Source organism: Lycorma delicatula, chromosome 5 (assembly GCF_047948215.1).
Source record: "Lycorma delicatula isolate Av1 chromosome 5, ASM4794821v1, whole genome shotgun sequence".
Taxonomy (NCBI): domain Eukaryota; kingdom Metazoa; phylum Arthropoda; class Insecta; order Hemiptera; family Fulgoridae; genus Lycorma; species Lycorma delicatula.
Window position 1 is genome coordinate 17,599,669 of NC_134459.1, and position 25,142 is coordinate 17,624,810.

Below are 25,142 nucleotides of genomic sequence, written 5' to 3' on the forward strand. Positions count from 1 at the left end.
CTTTCCAATACCCTCGTCATAGAACGGAGCCGCCTGTGTGTTTTCAGTCATGTTTCTACGCTGGTCTGCAGCTCGATGTTTGTCCCAAAATGTTGTCCCTCTAGCCAGCGTTTCATGTGAGCAAAGAGGTTAAAATCGGATGGAGCAAAGTCCAGGCTGAGTGGTGGGTGATCAAACACTTCCCAACGAAAACTCTGCGGGAGCTTTTTTGTTACAGCTGCAGTGTGCGGCCGAGCACTATTATGAAGAAATACAATGCCTGACAACATTCCTCTCCGCTTATTCTGAATTGTCCTTCGTAGACGTTGAAGAGTCACTCAGTATGAGGCTGCAGTGATGGTCGTGCCACGTTCCATGAATTCCACCAAGAGAATTCCATTCCGGTCCCAGAACACAGTAGCCATAAACTTTCTGTTGGAGAAGACTCGCTTGAACTCCTTTGGTTTACTGGGAAAATGAGAATGCATCCACTGTTTGGATTGTTCTTTTGTTTCTTCAGTTTCAAAATGGACCCATTTCTCGTCCCCTGTGACAATTTTGTTCAAAAAATCTTCTCCTTCATTGTGGTAGCGCTGGAGAAACGTTAGGGAGGCGTCCATTCTCATTGTTTTGTGATGGTCGGACAGCATTTTGGGAACCCATCTCGCACACAGTTTGCGGTACTGAAACGATGGTGTAGAGAGCTGTCCTTGAAATTTCAGGAAACGAGTCACAGAATACAGAAATTGTGAACCGACGATTTTCTCGAATCGCCTCATCCACTCTCTCAACGAGATCATCGTTTACCACTCGCTTCCTTCCCTGACCGTCTGTATCATGAACATCTGTACGTCCTGCTTTAAAGTTCCTGCACCATTGTGGCACTTTGCTGTCACTAATTAAGGTTTCACCGTACACATTACTTATTCGTCGATGAATTTCAGCTGCATTACACCCCTCAGCCAGAAGAAATCGAATTACCGCACCCACTTCACACTTGGCGGGAGATGCTATTGTTGTAGACATGTTTACGTGCTAGCTGCGTGTTCAGAACTAAACGAAGTGACACGGCGTGATTGAAGGCCATACTAAAGACGCTGCGCAACAGATATGCGAAAAGGTTCATCCGATTTTTGCGCGGGTTTTTATTTCGCGACCGATCGGACCTTGAAAAAAAATAACTCTCGTAGTTGGAGAATGGAATGCAAGCATCGGAAAAGGCAAGGAAGAAAATATTGTGGGTGAATATGGGCTGAGCAAAAGAAAGAGGGGATTGACTTATTAAATTTTGCATGAACTATTAATTAACTAACAATTAAGTAGTTGCCAGCACCCAGTTTAGAAAACATAATAGAAGAATATACACATGAAAAAAAGATGGGCGATATTGCTAGGTATCAGATAGATTATATTAAGCAAAGATTTAAGATTTAAAGATTATGTTAAGCAAAGATTTAGAAATCAACTCGTCGACTGCAAAGCATAGGCTCTCAAGAAAATTCGTTCCCAACTGCTTGACAGTATGGAAAGCCAAATCTTCCTCAGGTGATTATCAAATTCAGATAAACTGGAACATGTTTTTAAAGTGAATAAGAGAAAAATTAATGCCTAACTTGCCAGTAAACAGAATCGTTAATATAGATAATGCTTCTTATTACAATGCTGAAGAAAGCAGACCACCGAATTCAGCATCAACAAAAATATCAATGATTGACTGGCTGCGGACTGAAGCTTATTATTCCATAAAAATTTGACGAAAGTTCAGTTGTATGAGACAATTAAAAAAAATAAAGATCATCTGAAAACATATGAGATATTGGCGGAAGGCAGGTTCCCTGTTTTACGCCTACCCCCATATCATCCTGAGATGATATGGGCGCGGATGAAGAACCGGATTGCAGCCGAAAATGTACAATTTACAACTGCAACGATGGAAATTTGTCATAAAAAGTTCCCAGAACTCTCAGTCAAGGACTGGATAAAATGTTGCGAACATATTTTTAAAAAACGAAGATGAGTATCGCAAGCTGCAAGGACCTCTAGAACAATAAATTGAATGTGCTATAAATTTGGGTAGTGAGAGCTCATCAGAATCGTCAAAAGAAGACGAAAACATGCAGTAGGCAGTGAAGTGCTATATATTCGGCAACTTTGTAAGTTTTACAAATGGAAATGTGGATTTGGAGGAGAATAACAAGTACAAGCTAGGTGGATAGGAAAAGAAATGATGAAGTGTTAGCAGAAGTGAGTGAGAGGAAATCCTTGCTAAATGTTATACGAAGAAGAGCGAAATTGACAGGACATGTACTGCAACATGACCGGTTCCAAACGAATATATTTGAGGGCAAGGTTTTGGGTAAAAAATCTAGAGATAGACCGAGAGCAACTATCATCAATAATGTTAAAGAAGAGATGGGCCTTCGTTTATATAATGGCTTGAAGAGAGAAACGGCGATGGGAGTGACGTGGCTAAATCGACAAGGCATAGCTTTTATTGAATGATGATGATGATGTAATTTTTTACTTTAGTTATTGTATTATGCTAGTGCTAGTTACAAAATTCATAACGAAATACATTATAACGTAAAGTGTAAAAGTTCTACTGAAAAAAGGATAGGAGCTAGTATAAATAATTACAGAAAAACAAGAAATACCTACATTTCAAGGTAATAATTATATTTAATTTTTTTTTTTTACTTTAAGTATTTAAAATAAGTTAGATATGTATTTATTGTTTTATTCGGTTATGAATTTATTTATTTTTATATAAATATAAGACTAAAAATAATTTAAATATGTATAATGTAAATTTGTTTATTGATTGTAAAAACATTAATATAAACAAATACTAAAAAAAAGTATACCATAAATTAGTAAAAAAATAGTTAAGTTAAAAAATTACTACAAAATAAAAAATATGTATATATACCGCAAAACGTATACAGTATATATACTGTCTTCCACGTGTAGCAAATTATAGCTCCGCGCTTCCTAGGCAACCATCGCCTAGATCAGATCTGTGCCAATTCGGCTTGGGCAAGCTATATTACCTTGAGGGTGTGCAATGCATTAGCTGGTCCACCTTCCTAAGTATGGGGAAAAAAGCTAATTACCCTGCCGGCCTCTTGGCGCGAGTAGCAGTGTCCCGCCTTTCATCCGGAGGCCCCGGGTTCGATTCCCGGTCAGGCATGGCATTTTCACACACGCTACAATTCATTCATCTGAAGCAATACCGAATGATGGTCGCGGAGGTTAAACAACAAAAAAAAAAAAAGACTAATCACTTGAGATTAGGTTCTCAGATTAAGCCGCCATGGGTAGTTGCAATAGATATATTTCTTCAAAACGGCTTCGTGGTTTTTTAAAGTTTTTTAATTTTATCACTCGTAACATATTTAAAATGTTTAAAAATCATATAAATTGTATATTTAAAAAACATCAGAATATATTCTGCCACAAATAATAATTGTCTCCATTATTGTTGTATTCTAAACTAAGAATTTAAGAATAATTTACTTTTAACACAAACATTAGAATCGCTGTTAATCAAAATATCTGTGTCACCCACCGCTTGTCTAGATTCAATTTGAGTTAAATAATTTTACTGAATAAAAAAATGTCATTCTATTTATACAATTTTGCTATTGGAATTTAATTAACAGAACTGTTAAGGGTTTTCGGCCTGAATAATATGTATAATGCTTTTGCGTGTCCGATAATTTCAAGATTCGATTATTTTATCAAATTCTGTTACGAAAGTTAAGAATCTATGAAATACTATTGAAGACAATGAAAAAGAGTAATCATGTATTGCGTAGGTAAAATGTATGAAAGAAATTACTGATTTCATCTAAAATTTACGTCTCCCTAATATTCTTTATCTTGAGTTGAATATTTTGCCTGTGACACAAAAATATCTTTGTCGAGGAACCATTTGTGTTGATATCACTATGGAATTTGGTTGAGTTTACGTTTCATCTAATCATTAAATTGAATAAAACACAAATTAAAAAAATGACTCTAACCAAATGAACTATAATCTCTGTATTAATTATGCTTTCCTCCTACCCGAATCTGTAGTACCAGCTTAATGCTAGGTTATAAGGAAAACTAAAAAAATAACCTGACATCGGTAAAGATCACTGTGCCTTCGATTCGAAATTTTGTATTGACTTCTTTCTATAGTCTTTATCATTAACATCTTTCTCAAGCTTTTGAATTTATTAAAATTTTTGTTGTATCTTTTAGGTGAGCTGCGAGTTGGGTTATGATTCAGAATTTTAAATTATTCCACAAGTTAACATTAATTGCTAGGTTAGAATTCGTAAGAATGGCAGCAGCATTAGCAGAAAGTGGGCAGTCAAATTTAATCGTTACTCCGGTAGATAAATGCATTTTTTGTGGAATTATTAAAGAAAATAACGGGGAAAAAATTATTTATCAAGTAAGTAATCATTGCAGTTGCTGCTAAATCATTTTAGATCTTAATTAATATTGACATTTTTTTATATGAATTATTTATTGATTCATTGTTTTTATTTTAATTCTTTATTAATCAGGATGTTTGCATCTGTAATCTACGTCTAATCATAAGAAATTGTGAATTTACAATCCTCATTGCCTTTTAACAGATTAGGTATGATTTTTTAATGCATTTGTAATATATTTCACTTGTATTATTACAACTCCAGTTCTGACATGTTGTATTGCTCTTTTGTGTCAATAATGGTTTCTTTAGTTATACTACATTATAAGCCAATGTTTGTTTTGTAGGAAGCTACTGAATATTTTATATGTACAAAAACATTTATTTTTATATTATAATACAATTATATATTGTGATTGTGATAACTGCACCAAACACTTTATGATGTAATAAATTGAATTGATTACTAATTAGGATTACTCATTTCGTTTTTTTTAATCTAAAGCCTAATATTTTTGTTTCATGAATTAAAGTTTGTGTTGTACAATGGAATTTTTAAATAGTAAATGGTTCGCTTCACATTAAATCTTCTATCTATGGGTGTTGAGCAGATGCTTATACTATTCTGCTAACATGAGTAAAGATCTACAGAGAGGTTCAGTCTTTTTTCATGATATAATATACAGGTTGGTAACACCATATGACATCATATTTTTGTGAAGGTAGGCAGGCTCACCATATTTTTTTTGGGTCCAACCCAGAACATATTTTTGAAATTACTTAAAAGTCTTAACAGTTTACTGAAACATTAAACTTTATTTAATCAGTTGTATTTTTCGTTAGACATGACTTTTTTCAGAAATGGTTTGTTTGTTTTAATTACATCATAAGATTCACAACAAGAACATTCTGAATTAATTTTAACATTTGCAGTTATTTAACAGAAGATACTGAAAGTCTACTCCCTTTCTGCAGACCAAATGTTCTCCATAATTGAAAAAAAAACTCTCTCAACTGGAACATATGTCCTAGGCAAAGACATCGCAAGCTCAACCATTTAGAAGTATTGCAGCATGAAATAGCAGTCATTTGAAACACCTTAGAAATTGCTTTTCACTTTTCTTCAATAGAATATGGTACTTTTTCAGAACTTGAACCTCAACCTACCCTTTGGTTTTGAATTACCTGGTTCAACAATGTATGTTCATCAAATAGGTCATCAGTATTTATGATATGTTTTATAATTTCTTTAACAACTTGTGCACTCTCTTCTAAATCAGACCAAAAAATTTCAGTAAATTTATCCACTGAAACTTACTAACTTTATTAAAACTGGTTCTCCACTACTGTATTGGATTCTAGAATTATAAAAATTGTCTACTTGAAAAAAATTTTTGTTCTTGAACATCATTATTTTCTTTTAGAATGCATAGCAATTCTTTGGCAGATGGTATAAATTTATGAGTTTTTCTTTTCTGAAGTTGACAAATTAATTCAGAATCATTTCAGTCTGAAATGGCTCCGTTGCAGCGATAGAATTAGCTTCCAGTTTCAGAACTACATTATTAAATTACTGTAGAGTACCATACAAAAATTTCAAAAACAGTTCAGTTTCAAGATTTTCAAAAATCAAATTATTTTGGGCGTTTGTCACAAGATAAGAAGTATGATTTTAGGCCATCAAAAATGGAAAGAATTCTTTCTATTGCAGGTAACAAATTAAGGAACCTTGTACTGCTGTGAGATAATACTTTTTTGTATTATCTCATCCATATTCTCTGTAATCTGTTTCCACATACAGAAATCTTTAAGTTTGGTTATATATGTGAAAATATTTATAAATTTTTATAACAATAACTTGTTAAGGGGTAGAGAATCACATGCTGTTTGTACTGAATTTTGTACAATGTGGGCTGAACAACCAATTCCTAAAATAGATCTACCTTTTCATTCATTCTACATTTTCATTCCCGTTTCTCTTCACACCACCAAGATTAGCTGTTAGTGTTATCAGCAGTATAACAAACCAACTTTTCTTCAAGTTTGCATTTTTTCACACACTGCAAAAGATGCAGTCAAAATTTGAGCAGTTTCACCTGAGTCTTCATCAAAATTTAAAGTTTAATTTGAATTCCCTCCTTCATACTGAAATATCTTAAAACAATTGGAACAAATTTTTACTTCACTTTTGTTTGAGCTATCCGTCATTATTGTTACATAATTAATATTTTCCTAAGAATGCAACAGATTATCAAATTTAAATAGCAAAATATCATTAACAATAATTGCCTCGGTTTTGGTTCTAGCCGATGAAAATTTTGGGTTATATAGCTTTTTAACCAGTTTAGATGTGGAATCTGATGTTTTGAAACTGAGTTCGTGTCTAGCAGTGTGATATGAAAATGTAGCTTCTGTAGCAGCACACTTCAGATCATTGTTGTTGTTATTCCCATCCTAGGCTTTAAAAAAATGTCTTACGTTTGCTAAAGCAATGTTTAGCTGTTTTCATGTGATCTTCAATATATCACCCTTTCCTTTATGTGCAACAGAAAGTTCTCCAGTACTTAGTACACAATAGACACGCGCATTGTTACTGCCATTACACAGTTTCAAAAATTTGTATTCCTATTGCAGATTAACATTAAACACACATTTTCTTTTACCCGTTGCTAAACGATGAAACAAACAATGAATAGAGATAAAATGATCAAAAATGTGTAGACGAGTTACTTCACACATGAAAACATTGCCCCTGTTGCGTTGCCAAATGACTTAAGTAAAGTGGTGAGACCGGTAGCCATGTCTCCGTCAAAATCGACATCGGCGCTTGCTCTAAGGTCAGCTAAGAGATGCACAACTGTAAGAGAATGTTTAAAATCATGATGTTGAAAATGTAGGTCTAAAATTAAAAAAAATGCTCGCCAGTCATAAAATTCTCAAACCCCAGACAGCACTAAAAAACCAGGACTGTCCGGGCTAATCCTGGACATATGGTAAGCCTATGTAAAGGTTAATCTGCTACTTTTAAGTACTCAACAAAGTGCCAGATTTATTAGAAGATGCTGTTATTTTCTTATCTTCATCGATAATTTTGATTTATGTATTGTTAAATTAAAATATCAAATATATTTGCATATTCAGTTATATGAAAGACTTGTTAGTATTATGGTTCATGAGCCTACAAAAGCATATAAAAATTATGAAATCTTAAGGGACAGACTCAGTTAGCATTTAGATTAGGAAGCTGTGTCAGTAGTAATCCTGCAAAAAAGGGAAAATTACCATTTCCACTGGGTTAGTCCTCATTGCAAAAAAATCTGGATGAACTTTCAGTTGATTGAATAACTCCTATATTGTGATGAATCTTGTTTGTCAACCAGAAAAAGTTCTGTAGAAATAAGTATTCTTTGTTAAACACTTCATAAAATAATGAAAAAAGATCTTTTGTATTAACCCTTTAAGGTTGCTTGTGTTGAGTTTTCTGATTGGGACATGACCCGGTTAGTTAAGGGAAACTTGCCAGCTTTTTAAAGGCACTTTCCCAGTGTTTTTTAGCGTCTGTTATTTGCCTTATAATGGATCTTGAAACGAGTATTTTTGATGTAAAAAAAATACCTACCATTATGAAGAAACTCAACATTTGCAAAATGAGTGACAAATGTTTGGGAGTTTAAAGTTTAATTCATTGTAAAAGTAATCTTCAAAGAGTTCAAGCAATAGGAGGCCCTCGTTTTCCCGATGTTGTAACAACTAATTTAACTTTCTATATCATTAAGTAAGAAACAAAGAGTCCCTGGAAAATTCCAAGCTACAAACACCATTACTCTCACTAGTTCTAGTAAGCCATAGCTGGTGCTAAACATAAATCACAGCCATAAGAAAGATTGGAACAGTTAATGTAAAAACAATTACATACTAATATGGTACAAAACAAATACAAATGCCTCTATTCAATAGGGGAAGCCTTCTTGAATGTTTTCTATAATTTAGTTTTAGTCTGTGACCAACATTGTTGATAGATTTTAATTAAGTTATTTTGTTTTAGGATGATGAAGTAGTTGCTTTTAGTGACATTAAACCTGCTGCTAAGTTTCATTTTCTTATCGTACCAAAAAAACATATAAGTGATGCCAAGAAGTTAGATGCAGCTGACAAACCACTTGGTAAAATAAGTTTTCTTTTATAAATAATATTTATATATGTAAAATTTATAATAACACTGACTACCAAAGTAGATTAATATAAGTAAGTTAGTTTTACTTGCTTATTATTTATTAAAGGAAAGAAGGAAATAGTCAGATGCAAAATCAAGCTTTATTACCATTTTAATGTTCTTTTTGTATATGCACTTTACTTTCCTATATTCTTATAACAAATAGCATTTTACATTTTTTTTTTTCTGTAAAATGCTAAAATTTGTTAAAAGTTATGTGGATATTTATAAAAAAATTTTATCAAAAATTCAAGTCTGGCAGAAATTTTGAATTTAAGTCATTTTTGTAGATTAATTTTAAGAAAAGTTTCCATAGGTAAATGTGAAGCAATTTTTATAATTGGTAATTTTGCAGATTTAATGTTTTTATATCTGGAAAAACATAAAATATATGAGAGAAAGAAAGATAATTATACATTAAAAGATATACTTTATCATTCTACAGTCAAATTTTTTAAAATATTTATTTTATTTCTAGAGATATGTATGAAACCCCCTTCCCCCTTCTCAAAAAAAAAAAAAAAAATACATTTTTGTTAGAATTTCTTTTATTTTCATCTATCGTTGAAATGTGCTACCTTTGGCAAGCTAGTTAAAATTTTTGTGAAAGTTGTTAATACCTTTGGGGACTCTGGAGTATATACATAAGTATCTTTTATTTTGATGGATACAAAATAATACAATATATAGATCATATCAGGAATGGGTATATGCTATTCCATGGACAAGAAAAAGGAACTTCAGCATTTGCCTGAATGGATTAAGGGAGACTGTGGGAAAACCTTAATCAGAGCAGCATAATAACTTTCACAATTATTAAAGAATGTGGTTAAAGCCTTATATTAATTATTTAAAATATAAACGTATGAAATAATGTTAAAGTAAATACTTGATAAAAAAAGGAAAAAACTAAATAATTCACAATTAAAATTGAGAAAGATTTTACATATTTAACAGGAAGCAGAAAATGTAGGGTTTTTTTTAGTTTGAATTATTTAAAAACAAATCATCAATAGAGTATGTACGTTTCTGTAAAAGAAATCAAAAAAAGAACAATTTCATTATAAAAGTGTTAGTGAAATTTCTTATAACAAAAACATAAAATAAAAAAATGTTGTATAATATAAAACTCTGAAAAACATAGCTCTTAAGTGAGTAGTTTTCTTGTTTTTTTCTAAAAACTTGTTTGTCATATTTTGAAACATCCCTTTGACAAGTGAACCTATATAATATTAAAAGTAATCAATATTTTTTTTGATCATGATGAATAGTTGTTTTTTGAGGTATACCTTCACAGTAAGTGTTTATATATATATATATATATAATAAATGAATGTTTGTTTGTTTGTCTGCCCTACATGCGTTTCTGTACCATTCGTTCGATGAAACTTTCGATGTACCATTCGTGATGAAACTTTGGTGAGTTGTGCACATTCCCGCAAAGGTTTCTGAATTAGTTTGGACCTGCTAGGTGGCACTGAGGTTGAGATATTTAGAAAAATTGTATTTATGGACCGCTCGCTTTAGCTCATATTCAGAATATATATTACAAGTTATGTGAAAGAAATTTTTTGTAAAAACTGTACCTGCTAGGTGACACAGTGTGGAGATATTTACAAAACAAACAATCAAATATATAGACTTTCTTCTTATATATATATATATATATATATATAAGGCAATGTTCATATGTGTGTCTACTATAGACTAAAAAAATACTGGACTGATTTGCGTGTGGGTAAAAACAAAAAGGAGAAAAAAATATATATATTTCCCCATTTTTGGGGGAAAAAATGGGGAAATATAAAAAAGGGAAATTGAGAAAAGCAGGAAAGGAGAAGTGAAAAAGGGATGAAGTGAAAGGTTAAATTTTGTGAATCCTGTAATGTTCAGTTTTTTAATGTTTAATGTTAATGTCAATTGTGTCTATTTAATCTATATACATATATATTTATATATACTCAAATCTAGAAATGGTAAAGCATTGCCAGGTCAGTTAGTATAGTTAAATCAAATGATTTGTCATGTGAGGAGCTTTTTATCTCTTCTTCATAAAAAAATTAAGGAACTGTCATGAGCCAACTGCACACAAACTTCTCTATATTATTGTTTCTCTGGAATTTATGTTCTTCCAGATCTTCCTTTATGGCCAAAACAAAAAGAAATTGCAGGGGGATAAATGTGGACTGTACAGGGGATTTTCTAAGGTTTGCCAGTAAATTTCATTCAGTTTATTCAGAATCCTAATGGCTGTATGAAGCCTGGTGATGTGAAGGAAAATCAAACCATAAATGCAAAAATTTATTTCCTTTTCATCAGAATTGATAGAGGAGCCTTTGGCAAATTTCCTGTACTTTATGCTTCCTATAGTCAGATAATAAATATTTATCTTATCAAGTAACAAAAAATGCCTGCAACATGTTTTATCTGAATTTGCAGTATAACAACAAGAGCACTAAGGATAATGTTTTTAAATGATTTTTTGTAAGTTAAAAAGTCTATAAATGCTGGTGATCCAGTTTGTCATTAAAAAGACGATTTAAAAAGTTTTTTTAAAATCATGTCTGTTGTTAACAACAGAGCAGTTTTTTCATCAACTGACTTCTAGTAAGATGGTGAAATATTTTCCTTATGTCCAGCTTCATTCTTTGTGTATTACTATCATTTTTGAATAAACATTTTGTGTCATAAGATGGGGTATTTTATTTGAAAAGAAACAATGTTAACACACACTTTCATTTTAAAACATCCAACTTTGGGAGTTTTTTGGGGTTATTAGTAATTTTTATCCTGGACAGGAAAGATCAAGTATGATTTTCTATAAAATTCTATCTTTTCTGTATAAAAGTTGTGACTATAAATTTGACTGCAGTTTTCTGTAAGGAAAAGATGGAATTGTCATAAACTCTCTAACCACATAAATAGTAGTAAATAAAGCTTTATTTAAATTCATAATGCAAAAATGTGTTCTTATGAAAAGGATTTCTAAAACAGTTTTGTACAACTTATGTTAGAGTATTGAAAATTGAGTTATAAAATTGCTAGAAACTTATGTGAGACGCATAGAACTACATACATCCATTCTGCTCTCTTTGTTATATCTTTTTTGTATTGCTGAGAAAGGGTATGTTATGTACATCCTTACCCGTATTTAATAATGCAGTAATATAATTTAGTTAGTAATGTTATATAGATACCACATTTTGATTTACTATTTTTTAATAAAAAAAATATATATATTTTTACAGTTGAAAAATTAATTTTGGTTGGAAAAAAGGTGCTTGAACAGCAGAAGGCAGATCTCACAGATACAAGGTAATAAAATATACATTTTTTATATTAAATGTAATGTTAGTATGTTTTTATATGCTTTGGATGTTAGTATTCTGTCCAAAATACATTATTAATGAAAAGTAATTAAAAAGGAATCTTAACAGATTATTTTATTTGGTAGAAAAAAAAATGGACTCATGTTATATTAGGTATAATCAAAGATTGTGATTCAGTTCTGTGTTTTGAATCACATTTTGTGTATTTGAATTATTAAATAATCTTTATTTACATTAATGGTACATTACTTTTTAAATAAAAAACAATTGAATGGTAGGTAAGGCTAGTGTTAACCACTGTACTACATTTGACACACTTATTTTATTTCTTGACACCAGTTATTTTTATTTAGCTCACTTTATTTTTAAACTGAAAATTTTTTTGATTGTTCTTTCTTTCATTTTCATATTGTGTTTAAGAATTTAATCAGTGTTAAAAATTTTGTTAATTTAGATTTTTAATAGGATTAACAGCTGTAGCTTGATTTCTAAGAGTATGAACAAAAAAGTATGTTGTAATCAAGTTACCTTTAAAATCCAGGTCCAGTATGAGAAACCTTATAATTTTCAAGTTACATATAATTCTGTCATAAAATGTTCTCATGGGCTGTTAATCTAGCATAATTTTTTTTGTATAATTTCTGCCATTGTTGATCATTATCATGATTTAGCACACTGCCCTTCTGGGTAAAACTGCCATCTCACTAATTCCCAATCACATATTACAATTTTTCAAGTGTTTAGCAGTAGACTTTTGCAATGGTGTGGGGGGAAGAAAAATTTCTACTTAAATTTTATCTTGTTGATAATGAAGTGTGCCATGTTTCCAAGGATTGCTGTTTTGCATCAAGGGTTGTGTCTTGTCTCCAGTTACCATGCTTATAAAATTATCAGCTTGCTTTCTGAATCATGTCAGAAAGGCCAATCTCACTACCTCTTCCCCTGTGATTAAATGTTATTTCACAAGCATTCAGTTTCCAGTTCAAGGAGAATGATGTAACGGTTAATTATCTGTTCTCTCTAATATATACATTAACTACATGTACCAAATTGTCATTTTCCAAAGATTGTCACCACATCATCATTGAACAAATTTTCATGTCCTTCATGTAAAAAGTTTTGAAACGTTTTTTTATTTCTATACTATTGAATAACTTATTGCATGTTCTCCAAAAACATCATAAATCTGATGGTAAATCTTATTTTTAGTGTATTGTTGTCAGCTGTTAGTATAATTCTATGTATTCACTACATAGATTGATTTAGAACATGCAGACTTGCATTAAAAAAAAACTCATTGCGAATTGAAATCTAATACACCTTTCGTATGACTTTTAATTATTATTCAACTTGAAACTTCATAGCAGATCTGTATGAAGTGCTACTTTTACGTTGAAGGTATTAAGTGCTATTCTGTGAATTAATTGCTTAATATGAATTTCAAAAATCATAAACCGTTGGATATGTTTTGCTTATTTATTACACTTGGTCTTTTTATTTGTTAGCTGTTTTCTGTATATTTTTTTGAATGATTTTTTTCTTGAATATTTGCATTTTGTATAGCTGAAGTAATTGTTAATTTTGTTACTTTAAATTTTTAAGTAATTATTCTATTAAAAACAATAATTAGAAAATTTTTTTCAGATTTGGATTCCATTGGCCTCCATTTCATACAATTTCACATTTACATTTACATGCTATTAGTCCAACACGTGATATGAATTTTATATCAAGGATGATCTTTAGGCCAGACTCATATTGGTTTGTTCCTGTAAGTGAATCTTCTTTATGATAAAAAAAAATATTTACTTTTTTTATAAGTATGACAACAAAATGTGGTTTTAGATATTAAAAAAAAAAAGATGTTTCAAGATAATATTTTCAGTTACAATGTAGTTTTTTTAAATGAAGCAACAATGGAATACTAAAAGATAGTTCTATGTGTTGAAAAAGTTAATTATTATTTTATTGAAGTACTTAGTTTTGTTTATAATTATTCTGCATTTTAATTGTATGCAGTTTATTAGGTTAACTAGACTGTTAAAGATTAGAATTTTTAAATGTTTGTCAGTATAATGTTAAATGATCACTTATGAATGTTAATTAAATCTGTGACAGTATCTGTTAAATGAAAGTTTGTTCTTATTTTGATTTCTGCTGATGTCTAGTCAATGTAGCTACTTAATTTTCCCCATAGATGTTATTACTGATAACAAATATTTTATGCCAAAGGAACATTTATTGTAGATATCTTTTAAATTCAAGTTTATTCTTATTTTGGTTTTTATTTAATCTGTCTGAGGTCTAGTCAAAGGAAGTACTGGTATTATATCAGATATCTTATGATTATACAAAATTCTGACTACAATTTTAAAAGTCTATTGTTATTTATTACAAGAACTTAAGTGTTCATTTTACGGTAAAATAAGTTTGACTTTCATATTATTGTAATACCATGCAGATATATAATTACGAAAAAAAATTTCTGAATGAAATTACAGTACTTGTGCAGGTAGGAGTTGACATTTTTGAGAGGAATAATTTCAATGATTAATTAATTATTTTTGTATCAACAAAGATTATTAACCATAACTGCAGAATATGGGACACCAAAAAATCATGAGAAGTATGTGGAAGGAATCACAAGTATTTATTTATTACAAGAACTTAAGTGTTCATTTTACGGTAAAATAAGTTTGACTTTCATATTATTGTAATAACATGCAGATATATAATTATGAAAAAAAATTTCTGAATGAAATTACAGTACTTGTGCAGGTAGGAGTTGACATTTTTGAGAGGAATAATTTCAATGATTAATTAATATTTTTGTATCAACAAAGATTATTAACCATAACTGCAGAGTATGGGACACCAAAAAATCATGAGAGTATGTGGAAGGAATCACAAGTATTTAATACCCTTAGCAAAGTTAAAATGTACAGTTTACTGTTTGTTTATGCGTGAAAGTTTTCTCATTCCTCAGTTTCAGTGGACTGGTTAAATAAGCCTACCGTTAGGCCATTCTGCTTTTTTATAGTGTCTCATTAATGGTAGAGTGTATTAACTGCTAATTTTGCAGAGCTTAAGTCTGTTGCCGGTATGATGTCCACTTTATAACGATTTTCTTCATGCAGACCAAAAATGATGAAGTTTATTAAAAAAAAATTGATGTTTTGTCAAAAAATGACATCTCAAGCAATTCTATAATTATTCTAAATAAAGCTCTATACACTTTCAGTCATAAAGTTCATTTTAGACCATCCTACATACAACATGTATACTAGCTTTTTATTATTGGTTTGCCTGGAAGTTGATTTTTAAATTTGTACGAGGACGGTTCGGAAAGTTCACAGCCTAAGAAAGAAAACACAAAATCTCTTACCAATTTTTTTTTTTTAGTTTTTCAACAGTCACTTTTTAAAATAATACACTTAGTCCATTGCTTTTCCAGCAGCTTTATTCCTTCAGTAAAATATGATTTTGCAAGCTCTGCAAAATAGGCGTCTGTCTCAGCTATGACTTCATCATTTGAGGCAAATCTTTGCCCACCAAGCCATTTCTTCAAATTCAGGAACAGGAAATAATCACTAAGCTAAATCTGGGGAATATGGTACATGTGGAAACAATTCAAAGTGCAGTTCGTGAATTTTAGCAACAACAACAGAAGATGTTTGCACAGGTGCATCGTCATAGTGAAGAAGCACTTTCTTCTAGCCCAAATATGGACGTTTGGTCTTAATAGCCTCCTTCAGTTGTTTCAGCAATGCTGTGTAATATTCTGCGATGATTGGTTTTCCTTTTTCCAGATAGTCTATGAGCACCACACCACAAACATTCCGAAAAACAGTGGCCATGACCTTTTCCCGCCGATCGAACACTTTTTGCCTTCTTTGAAGCACTTCCACCGGTTCAACCCACTGTTTGGACTGTTGCTTCCTCTCAGGGCTGTAATAATGAATCCATGTTTCACCAGCAGTAATGAAATGTTGCGAAAATTGAACGTGTCCTAACACTGCTGAGAAATGTTCATTCAAGTGCATTTCTGGTCAATCGTTAACAAATGTGGCACCCATCGTGCTGATAGCTTTCTCATACCTAAATGCTCATCTAAGATGTTGTGATTATGGTCATGTATCTTCATTTGCTGATCTTTTAATACTGTATTGTGGATTTTTACGATGTTTTCATTGGTCGTGGCGATTGCAGATCATCCTGAATGCTTATCATCAAAGATGAAGGTTCGACCATGTTTGAATTCAGCTGTCCACTTTTTTACCGTCGAAACAATGACTTTTAGTTTACAGTATAATTTTTTTTTAAATGCGTTGTCTTTTTAATAGTGTGTATCAGAACTATTCATTAACACTCATTCTTTTTCTTTATATCTTGTCCTTGAAATATTAAGCCCAGTTTTATATATATATAATATAATTATATTATATTATATTATATATTAATATAATTATATTTTGTTAATAACCTTGATATTTGAATAGGCTGTACCTTTTTCTTTATTATACATTACATGTGTATGAATTAAATTAATATAAAAATGAATGATGATTAAGATTAATAGCTTAATTTATTGATTCTTGATATAGGTATTACAGTTAAATTTTACTACTGTGTTGTATAGCGTATATTAAAACATATTTTCTTTAATAATATTAATTAAAAATCACTTTTTTGAATTTTTTCCAGCCTGACTATGTTCTTTCAAGATTATAAAAATATGGGTTAATTATGATAAAATTACATAACTGTAGGAATATAATTCTGTATGGGAATTTATTTGAAAAAGAAAAAAATAATTGGTGAGGTAAGTAAAATGTTTTATTTATTTAATATTTATTTTAGCTGCTGCTTATAAACAATTTATTTACTATATTATTTATTCTCTGTCTTATGACCTTGGCTAGATAGATGTGTGAAAATATTTTGTAATATTTCCCAACCACATATAAATACCTTAAAAAATAAAAACCTTAAAATAGTAAGCTTATAAAATCTTTACAACTCTTTTTAGTGATTGTCTATTATTTCAAAGCAGTACTGATTTTAAAGATTATAACAGAACTGATAGTATTAATTCAGGAGTTTAGATTGAGTCCTTACCATCTTGTGTTAGATGGGGTAAACTGATTCCACAACTTCAGGAACAAGTAAGTGTTATTTTAAGCAAAAAAAAAAAAAAAAAAAAAAAACGAAGTAAAAAGTCAATATATGAAACTATGTTTAATAAACCATTTCCTATAGATGACTTATGTTAATTGATGACAGGTCAATTTTCCTGGAAGCCTGTAGTTTTTATTTTTACATGGCCTCAACTACATCAGTAAAAAATAGCAACAGTATGAAATCACATGTCACTACTAAAACCACTAAAAATTGATAAAAAAAATAAAATTTAACTTGTATATAATATATAAGAACTGATTTCATTAATATTTTACATTTAATTATAGAGGGCTATTACATTTCACATTCCTTAATTTATATATCCAGTTAACATGTTTAATTTTGTAATATTACAATTAATTTTACAGTTTTGTTTTAGTATTATTTTTATTAGCACTTTTTATCTGCTTAATTATGTCAAACTATTCAAGCTTGTTTATGTCCTGGTCAACAATAGTGACTGCCATGAAAGATGGCAGTTGTGTTTAAACTGTTGTCTCAGTTAAAAAAAATTACACAAAAATGAAATTATCATTGGAAACAGCAATTATTTTAAATTGATTTAGCTGATTTTTTGTTAGTCTCATTTGTTTGAAAATTATGAGCATGAAAAGTGGATAACTCGCAATTTTTTTTGAGAATATCAACTTTGAATTACTATAAAATAAAAAACCAATCAAGATAAAAATTTTCTACTCTTGGAGGTAGATTAAACAATTGTTTCTCAATAATTAAGATTTAATCCAAAATTACTATTATTTAAGCATACAGGTCGTTTCAAGTAAAACCATCTTTTCTTTTTCCTGTTTAGCCTCCAGTAACTACCGTTTAGATAATTCTTCAGAGGATGAATGAGGATGATATGTATGAGTGTAAATGAAGTGTAGTCTTGTACATTCTCAGTTCGACCATTCCTGAGATGTGTGGTTAATTGAAACCCAACCACCAAAGAACACCGGTATCCACAATCTAGTATTCAAATCTGTGTAAAAATAACTGGCTTTACTAGGACTTGAACGCTGGAACTCTCGGCTTCCAAATCAGCTGATTTGGGAAGACGCGTTCACCACTAGACCAACCCGGTGGGTTAGTAAAACCATCTAATTTCAGTTAACGTTCGGTGTAGAAAAAAGAGATTTCTGCTAATATCGGTATTAATTTTGTAGAATTCATATTTGTAGTTTAAATTAATAAACACTTGTATTTTATGGAGAGGATCATTTACACAATCATAAAAATAAATTTAAAAACGTGGCAATATATGATGGACTGAAAAAGCTGTCTCAGCAACTACGTAATAGCTTCTGGTTGTCTTCTGTTCATGAATCCTTTACACCACATGTGTTATCAGTATTTATGTTAATTATATTATACATTAATAAATATATTATAACTTTTATCAAATAGCAAGTTTTTTTTTTGTCTTCAGTCATTTGACTGGTTTGATGCAGCTCTCCAAGATTCCCTATCTAGTGCTAGTCGTTTCATTTCAGTATACCCTCTACATCCTACATCCCTAACAATTTGTTTTACATATTCCAAACATGGCCTGCCTACACAATTTTTTCCTTCTACCTGTCCATCCAATATTAAAGCGGCTATTCCAGGATGCCTTAGTATGTGGCCTATAAGTCTGTCTCTTCTTTTAACTATATTTTTCCAAATGTTTCTTTCTTCATCTATTTGCCGCAATACCTCTTCATTTGTCACTTTATCCACCCATCTGATTTTTAACATTCTCCTATAGCACCACATTTCAAAAGCTTCTAATCTTTTCTTCTCAGATACTCCGATCGTCCAAGTTTCACTTCCATATAAAGCGACACTCCAAACATACACTTTCAAAAATCTTTTCCTGACATTTAAATTAATTTTTGATGTAAACAAATTATATTTCTTACTGAAGGCTCGTTTAGCTTGTGCTATTCGGCATTTTATATCGCTCCTGCTTCGTCCATCTTTAGTAATTCTACTTCCCAAATAACAAAATTCTTCTACCTCCATAATCTTTTCTCCTCCTATTTTCACATTCAGTGGTCCATCTTTGTTATTTCTATTACATTTCATTACTATTGTTTTGTTCTTGTTTATTTTCATGCGATAGTTCTTGCGTAGGACGTCATCTATGCCGTTCATTGTTTCTTCTAAATCCTTTTTACTCTCGGCTAGAATTACTATATCATCAGCAAATCGTAGCATCTTTATCTTTTGACCTTGTACTGTTACTCCGAATCTAAATTGTTCTTTAACATCATTAACTGCTAGGTCCATGTAAAGATTAAAAAATAACGGAGATAGGGAACATCATTGTCTGACTCCCTTTCTTATTACGGCTTCTTTCTTATGTTCTTCAATTGTTACTGTTGCTGTTTGGTTCCTGTACATGTTAGCAATTGTTCTTCTATCTCTGTATTTGAACCGTAATTTTTTTAAAATGCTGAACATTTTATTCCAGTCTACGTTATCGAATGCCTTTTCTAGGTCTATAAACGCCAAGTATGTCGGTTTGTTTTTCTTTAATCTTCCTTCTACTATTAATCTGAGGCCTAAAATTGCTTCCCTTGTCCCAATACTTTTCCTGAAACCAAATTGGTCTTCTCCTAACACTTCTTCCACTCTCCTCTCAATCCTTCTGTATAGAATTCTAGTTAAGATTTTTGATGCACGACTAGTTAAACTAATTGTTCTGTATTCTTCACATTTATCTGCCCCTGCTTTCTTTGGTATCATGACTATAACACTTTTTTGAAGTCTGACGGAAATTCCCCTTTTTCATAAATATTACACACCAGTTTGTATTATCTATCAATTCTTCCTCACCTGCACTGCGCAGTAATTCTACAGGTATTCCGTCTATTCTAGGAGCCTTTCTGCCATTTAAATCTTTTAATGCTCTCTTAAATTCAGATCTCAGTATTGTTTCTCCCATTTCATCCTCCTCAACTTCCTCTATAACACCATTTTCTAATTCATTTCCTCCTTATAACTCTTCAATATATTCCACCCATCTATCGACTTTACCTTTCGTATTATATATTGGTGTACCATCTTTGTTTAACACATTATTAGATTTTAATTTATGTACCCCAAAATTTTCCTTAACTTTCCTGTATGCTCCGTCTATTTTACCAATGTTCATTTCTCTTTCCACTTCTGAACACTTTTCTTTAATCCACTCTTCTTTCGCCAGTTTGCACTTCCTGTTTATAGCATTTCTTAATTGCCGATAGTTCTTTTTACTTTCTTCATCACTAGCATTCTTATATTTTCTACGTTCATCCATCAGCTGCAATATATCGTCTGAAACCCAAGGTTTTCTACCAGTTCTCTTTATTCCTCCTAAGTTTGCTTCTGCTGATTTAAGAATTTCCTTTTTAACATTCTCCCATTCTTCTTCTACATTTTCTACCTTATCTTTTTTAATCAGACCTCTTGCGATATCCTCCTCAAAAATCTTGTTTACCTCCTCTTCCTCAAGCTTCTCTAAATTCCACAGATTCATCTGACACCTTTTCTTCAGGTTTTTAAACCCCAATCTACATTTCATTATCACCAAATTATGGTCACTATCAATGTCTGCTCCAGGGTTAGTTTTGCAGTCAACGAGTTGATTTCTAAATATTTGCTTAACCATGATATAATCTATCTGATACCTTGCAGTATCGCCTGGCTTTTTCCAAGTGTATATTCTTCTATTATGATTTTTAAATTGGGTGTTGGCAATTACTAAATTATACTTTGTACAAAACTCTATAAGTCAGTCCCCTCTTTCATTCCTTTTGCCCAACCCGTATTCACCCACTAAATGCTTGCATTCCAATCTCCAACTATCATTAAATTTTCATCTCCTTTTACGTGTTTAATTGCTTCATCAATCTCTTCGTATACACACTGTACCTCATCATCATCATGGGTTGTAGGCATATAGACGTTAACAATTGTTGTCGGTTTAGGTTTTGATTTTATCCTTATTACAATGATTCTATCACTATGCGTTTTGAAATACTCTCTTCCCTATCTTCTTGTTCATTATGAAACCTACTCCTGCCTGCCCATTATTTGAAGCTGAGTTAATTACTCTAAAATCACCTGACCAAAAGTCGTCTTCCTCTTCCCACCGAACCTCACTAATTCCTACTACATCCACATTTAAACTATCCATTTCCCTTTTTACATTTTCATAGCAAGTTTATTTGTTAAATAAACTGTAGGTTTATAAAACAAATAATAAAATTATAAATAACTAATAAAAATAATGAAATTAAGAAATATTGTTGTTTTCTTATTTATTACTTATTTGAATACTGATGTAGGCCTAATATTTGAATCCTAGTCAGGCTTGGCATTTTCACATGCTACAAAAATTATTATTCATCTCATCCTGTGAAGTAACGGCGGAACGACTTCCAAATCAAGTACTATAAGTAATCATTACAATTTTTATGAATTTTTGTATGATTTTAAACTGATGGTCTTAACTTTATTCAGTTGGACTATTGGAATAAAATATTAAAAATAGATCATTTATAAGCAGTTACACATTTTTTAAATTTCACTGTTATAATAAATTGTACGTTTACTGATATGATTTCTAAAAATCTGTTATTCTTTTTATACAGTTGAATCTTTGATAGAAATATTGTGAATAGTTGTAAAAATAAAAATGTATGAAAATAATAACCCCCACAATAGTAATAATAATTGTATTTACAAAGATTACAATGCATAATATTATCAAAGAATAAAGTAATTGATTAAACTGTGTGAAAGGCAATGTTAAACCTTGCCAGTGTGTCACTGGTCTATAGCAGCGAACAGATGGATGCTCAACTACTAATTGCAACTGTACGTTTTGAATGATTGTTTCATACCTTTCTCACTTTAATTAAAAACTTAATATTACCAACTTTATTTTCAAAATACAGTCATCTTATTCAAATTGTTTCAAGGATTACAATGTTATTTTCCCCCATAAAATATTAATTGAAACTAAAGATAATGTTGTCTGGTTAAAAATGCTGTGCATGATTAAATAATAGTAGTGTTGGACTAAATCTTTTTATAATTATTGAGAAACAATAGTTTTATTTTTTTTTCCAAAAGTAGAAAATTTTTATATCTATTGATTTTGATTTTATTGTATTTCAAAGTTGATGTTCTCAAAAAAAATCGTGAGTTTTCTGCTTTTCACACCCTATTGTTAAAAATATTAACTAAATAAAATCAGCTAAATCCAGTTAGCGCAAAAATAATTCAGTTTTTGACAATACCTTCATTTTTACTGTGCAATATTTTGTTTAACTGAATTACAATAGTTTAAACATCAGCACCATCTTTCATTATTTCTTTTTGCACCATTCTTTAACTATAGTACAATACACTTTCTTTTGGTAAATTGAGTCACATGTGCAGTTCCTTGTGAATTCGATAAGATCTGTGCTGGCGGGCAGTTTTAGAAAGTAATAAACTATTGATATAATGGGAGACATTTTGTTCAGAAATTTAGTTCTGTAAATTGAGTGTTCAGAGGCGACTTTTACTTGTATACTCTACAGTACGAGATATTATCAGAATGTTCTCATTCTGTACTCCTTCTGTGATGCTTGAGGAATGTCATGTGATAAAACCTAGAAATGTGGGAAGTTGGCTGTTGCACTATGTATGACAATGTGCCCATGCACATAAAACAGTACATTTTTGACAAGAAAACAGTGTGTTAAGGCGTTCAGTATCATCTTTACATTCTCCAGATTTAGCCTTCATATGACTGATTTGCTTCCCAAACCAAATTTTAAGCCGAAAAACACCTTTGTTGCTGCAAAAACATGAATCACAAGTAGCACTGGTTGGGCCTCCCTGTAAAGGATCTTTGCTGACACTTTTGAGGGGGTGGAGAGGTGCTGGAATTGATGTATGCTCCCACGTTATAAAAGTCAGCAAATGTATTTTTTATGCTTAATCTGGAAACTTTTTTTATCTGACAACATGTTATACACACAATCCAGTGTTTGTAGACCTGCAACTGTGGAACTGAAAGAATGAAATGGAAATATGGTATTATTATTATAACACTAGTTGCGAAATTTATTTTATCTTTTATGATAAAAATAATAATTCTTTTTTAAGCATAAAATATATAAATAATTTTCTTTTCAATTTTACTTTGTTGCAGGAGGAATGCATCCAACAAAGATCTTCACTTATGAAGATGAAGTATGTTTTCAGTACTTGTGATAAACGATTAAAAAGAAATTTTACCAGAAAACGTTTTGTGATATTTATATTAGGTTTAAAAATACTCTTTGGATATTATTTGTCTATTTTTATTTTGTTTGTAATAAAGGTTTAATTGTAGGGGTTTTGTGTATTGTTTTAATTTTTAAATTAGTTTTTGCTTTAGCTTGCATTTTTTACACAGTCCATCAATAATGCACCACTCTTACAAGGGCTGTCCAGAAAGTAACCTACATTTTGAAATAAAATACCAACCAAATAAAAAAGAGAAATTTTATTATGTACATTTGAAAGGGACAATCTTAAACTATTTTTCTACATAGTCGCCATTTAAATTGAGTCACTCATCATAACGATGTGCAAGCTTTTCAATTCCTTCTGTAGAAATCTGTGCCTTAGATTTTTGGCACCGTCTTGCACAAAACTTGTGATAACCAAGCTTCTCTGATACAGTTTTACGCAGTAAACTAAATTAAATTTTTTGGGAAATGAAGCAAGACTTCCGTAATTGTAATGAAGCAATTTTCACGAATTTTATAGTTGATTTTTGTTGTCAGTTCATCAGTCACAAGGCTAGGCTGACCACTGCATCCTCATCATGAACATTGGTGTGGCCATTTTTAAATTGAATGCACCACTGCCTCACTCCACCTTCACTCATTGTTCCATCTCCCTCCATACACTTCACAAAGTTGTGGATGAGTTTCATTCGTTTGTGGTTTTTTCCAGTAAAAACCTAATCACTGAATGCATAGGTGCATTCAATAATTCAGAACAAAGTAGAAAAATTACAGTCCACACACTATGACAGCTTGATGCGTACTCGGGTAGAAACGTTTTGACATGAAGATGGCGGCTCTATCCCCCACCCATCTCCACGTTAGGCACAACATAAGTTACTTTCTAGACTGTTCTTGAAAGTATCTTATCTTGAGCAGTATCTTCAGCAGTTATCAGCAGTATTTTGTATCTTCAGCAGTTATCAGGTTGGATGGGCACTCATCTCATAACATAGTCTCTTTTAAGCCAGGTAGATTGTTAATACCTTTGATATTATTTTTTTCCATTTTTGGTTTTGTGGATCAATTGATTGAACCCTTTAAGGTCCATACTAATGATGTTACAAGCTGTATAATGCTGGCACTACAGTTTGACCATTGCTGCTTACTTACCTCAATAGTGTTACAGTATTACATCAGCAGTATGTCACAAAATTAAATTTTCTTTTTATGAAAAAAGTATTAGTAAACCAGTTGGCATATCTTTAATTCCTAAATCCAGGAATTCCTTTTTTATCCAGATCATTCTAGTATTTTATTTTTATCACTCTCTTTCATCTAGTATAATTATACTGCTACTAAGAATAGCTAACTATCAATATTAATTAGATTAAACGTAGTTTCCAATTCCCATTTTCTAGCTAAACTGTTCCTCTTCCTTAATCAACCAAAATCTCTAGCAGTGATTAATTTTTCCAACATTTAGGTTTCATCTGTTATTATTTAGGTATTATTCTTTTCTACTATCCTCTAAACGTGTGCTCCATATAGAACTATGAATTTACATGAGGCACTAAATACTTGTTTTTTAATGGATATTGTTCTTTTATATATATAGTATACTGCATATGTATAATTTCATATACAGGTGTATCACGAAGTTCTACCAGAACTTTCATAACCTATTCCATTTGAGAAAATAATGGGAAAAGTTCATGTAAACATATCCTGAAATGCTTCGTTAGTGAATTACAGCTACTGAAAGATTGTACTCCAATTTC

At 31.0% G+C, this 25,142-nt stretch overlaps 1 protein-coding gene across 1 annotated transcript; it reads left to right on the top strand.

Moving 5' to 3' along the window:
* The first annotated feature begins 2,487 nt into the window (after positions 1–2,487).
* On the top strand, positions 2,488–23,482 carry LOC142325840 (adenosine 5'-monophosphoramidase HINT3-like). The gene is made up of 7 exons (XM_075367863.1): positions 2,488–2,645; positions 4,228–4,423; positions 8,451–8,568; positions 11,867–11,933; positions 13,592–13,718; positions 16,652–16,769; positions 23,301–23,482. Exons 2-6 carry the CDS (start codon positions 4,247–4,249, stop codon positions 16,676–16,678), a joined length of 516 nt encoding a protein of 171 aa, XP_075223978.1. The 5' UTR covers positions 2,488–2,645; positions 4,228–4,246; the 3' UTR covers positions 16,679–16,769; positions 23,301–23,482.
* The last annotated feature ends 1,660 nt before the right edge of the window (positions 23,483–25,142 follow it).

What these genes read in the sequence shown, in the direction of transcription:
- LOC142325840 (XM_075367863.1), top strand. Translation starts at nt 4,247, where the DNA reads ATGATTCAGAATTTTAAATTATTCCACAAGTTAACATTAATTGCTAGG. An exon ending in TGCAGCTGACAAACCACTTG is followed by an intron (nt 8,569 to 11,866) that starts GTAAAATAAGTT and finishes ATATTTTTACAG; the next exon opens with TTGAAAAATTAATTTTGGTT. An exon ending in ACTCATATTGGTTTGTTCCT is followed by an intron (nt 13,719 to 16,651) that starts GTAAGTGAATCT and finishes AATTTTTTCCAG; the next exon opens with CCTGACTATGTTCTTTCAAG.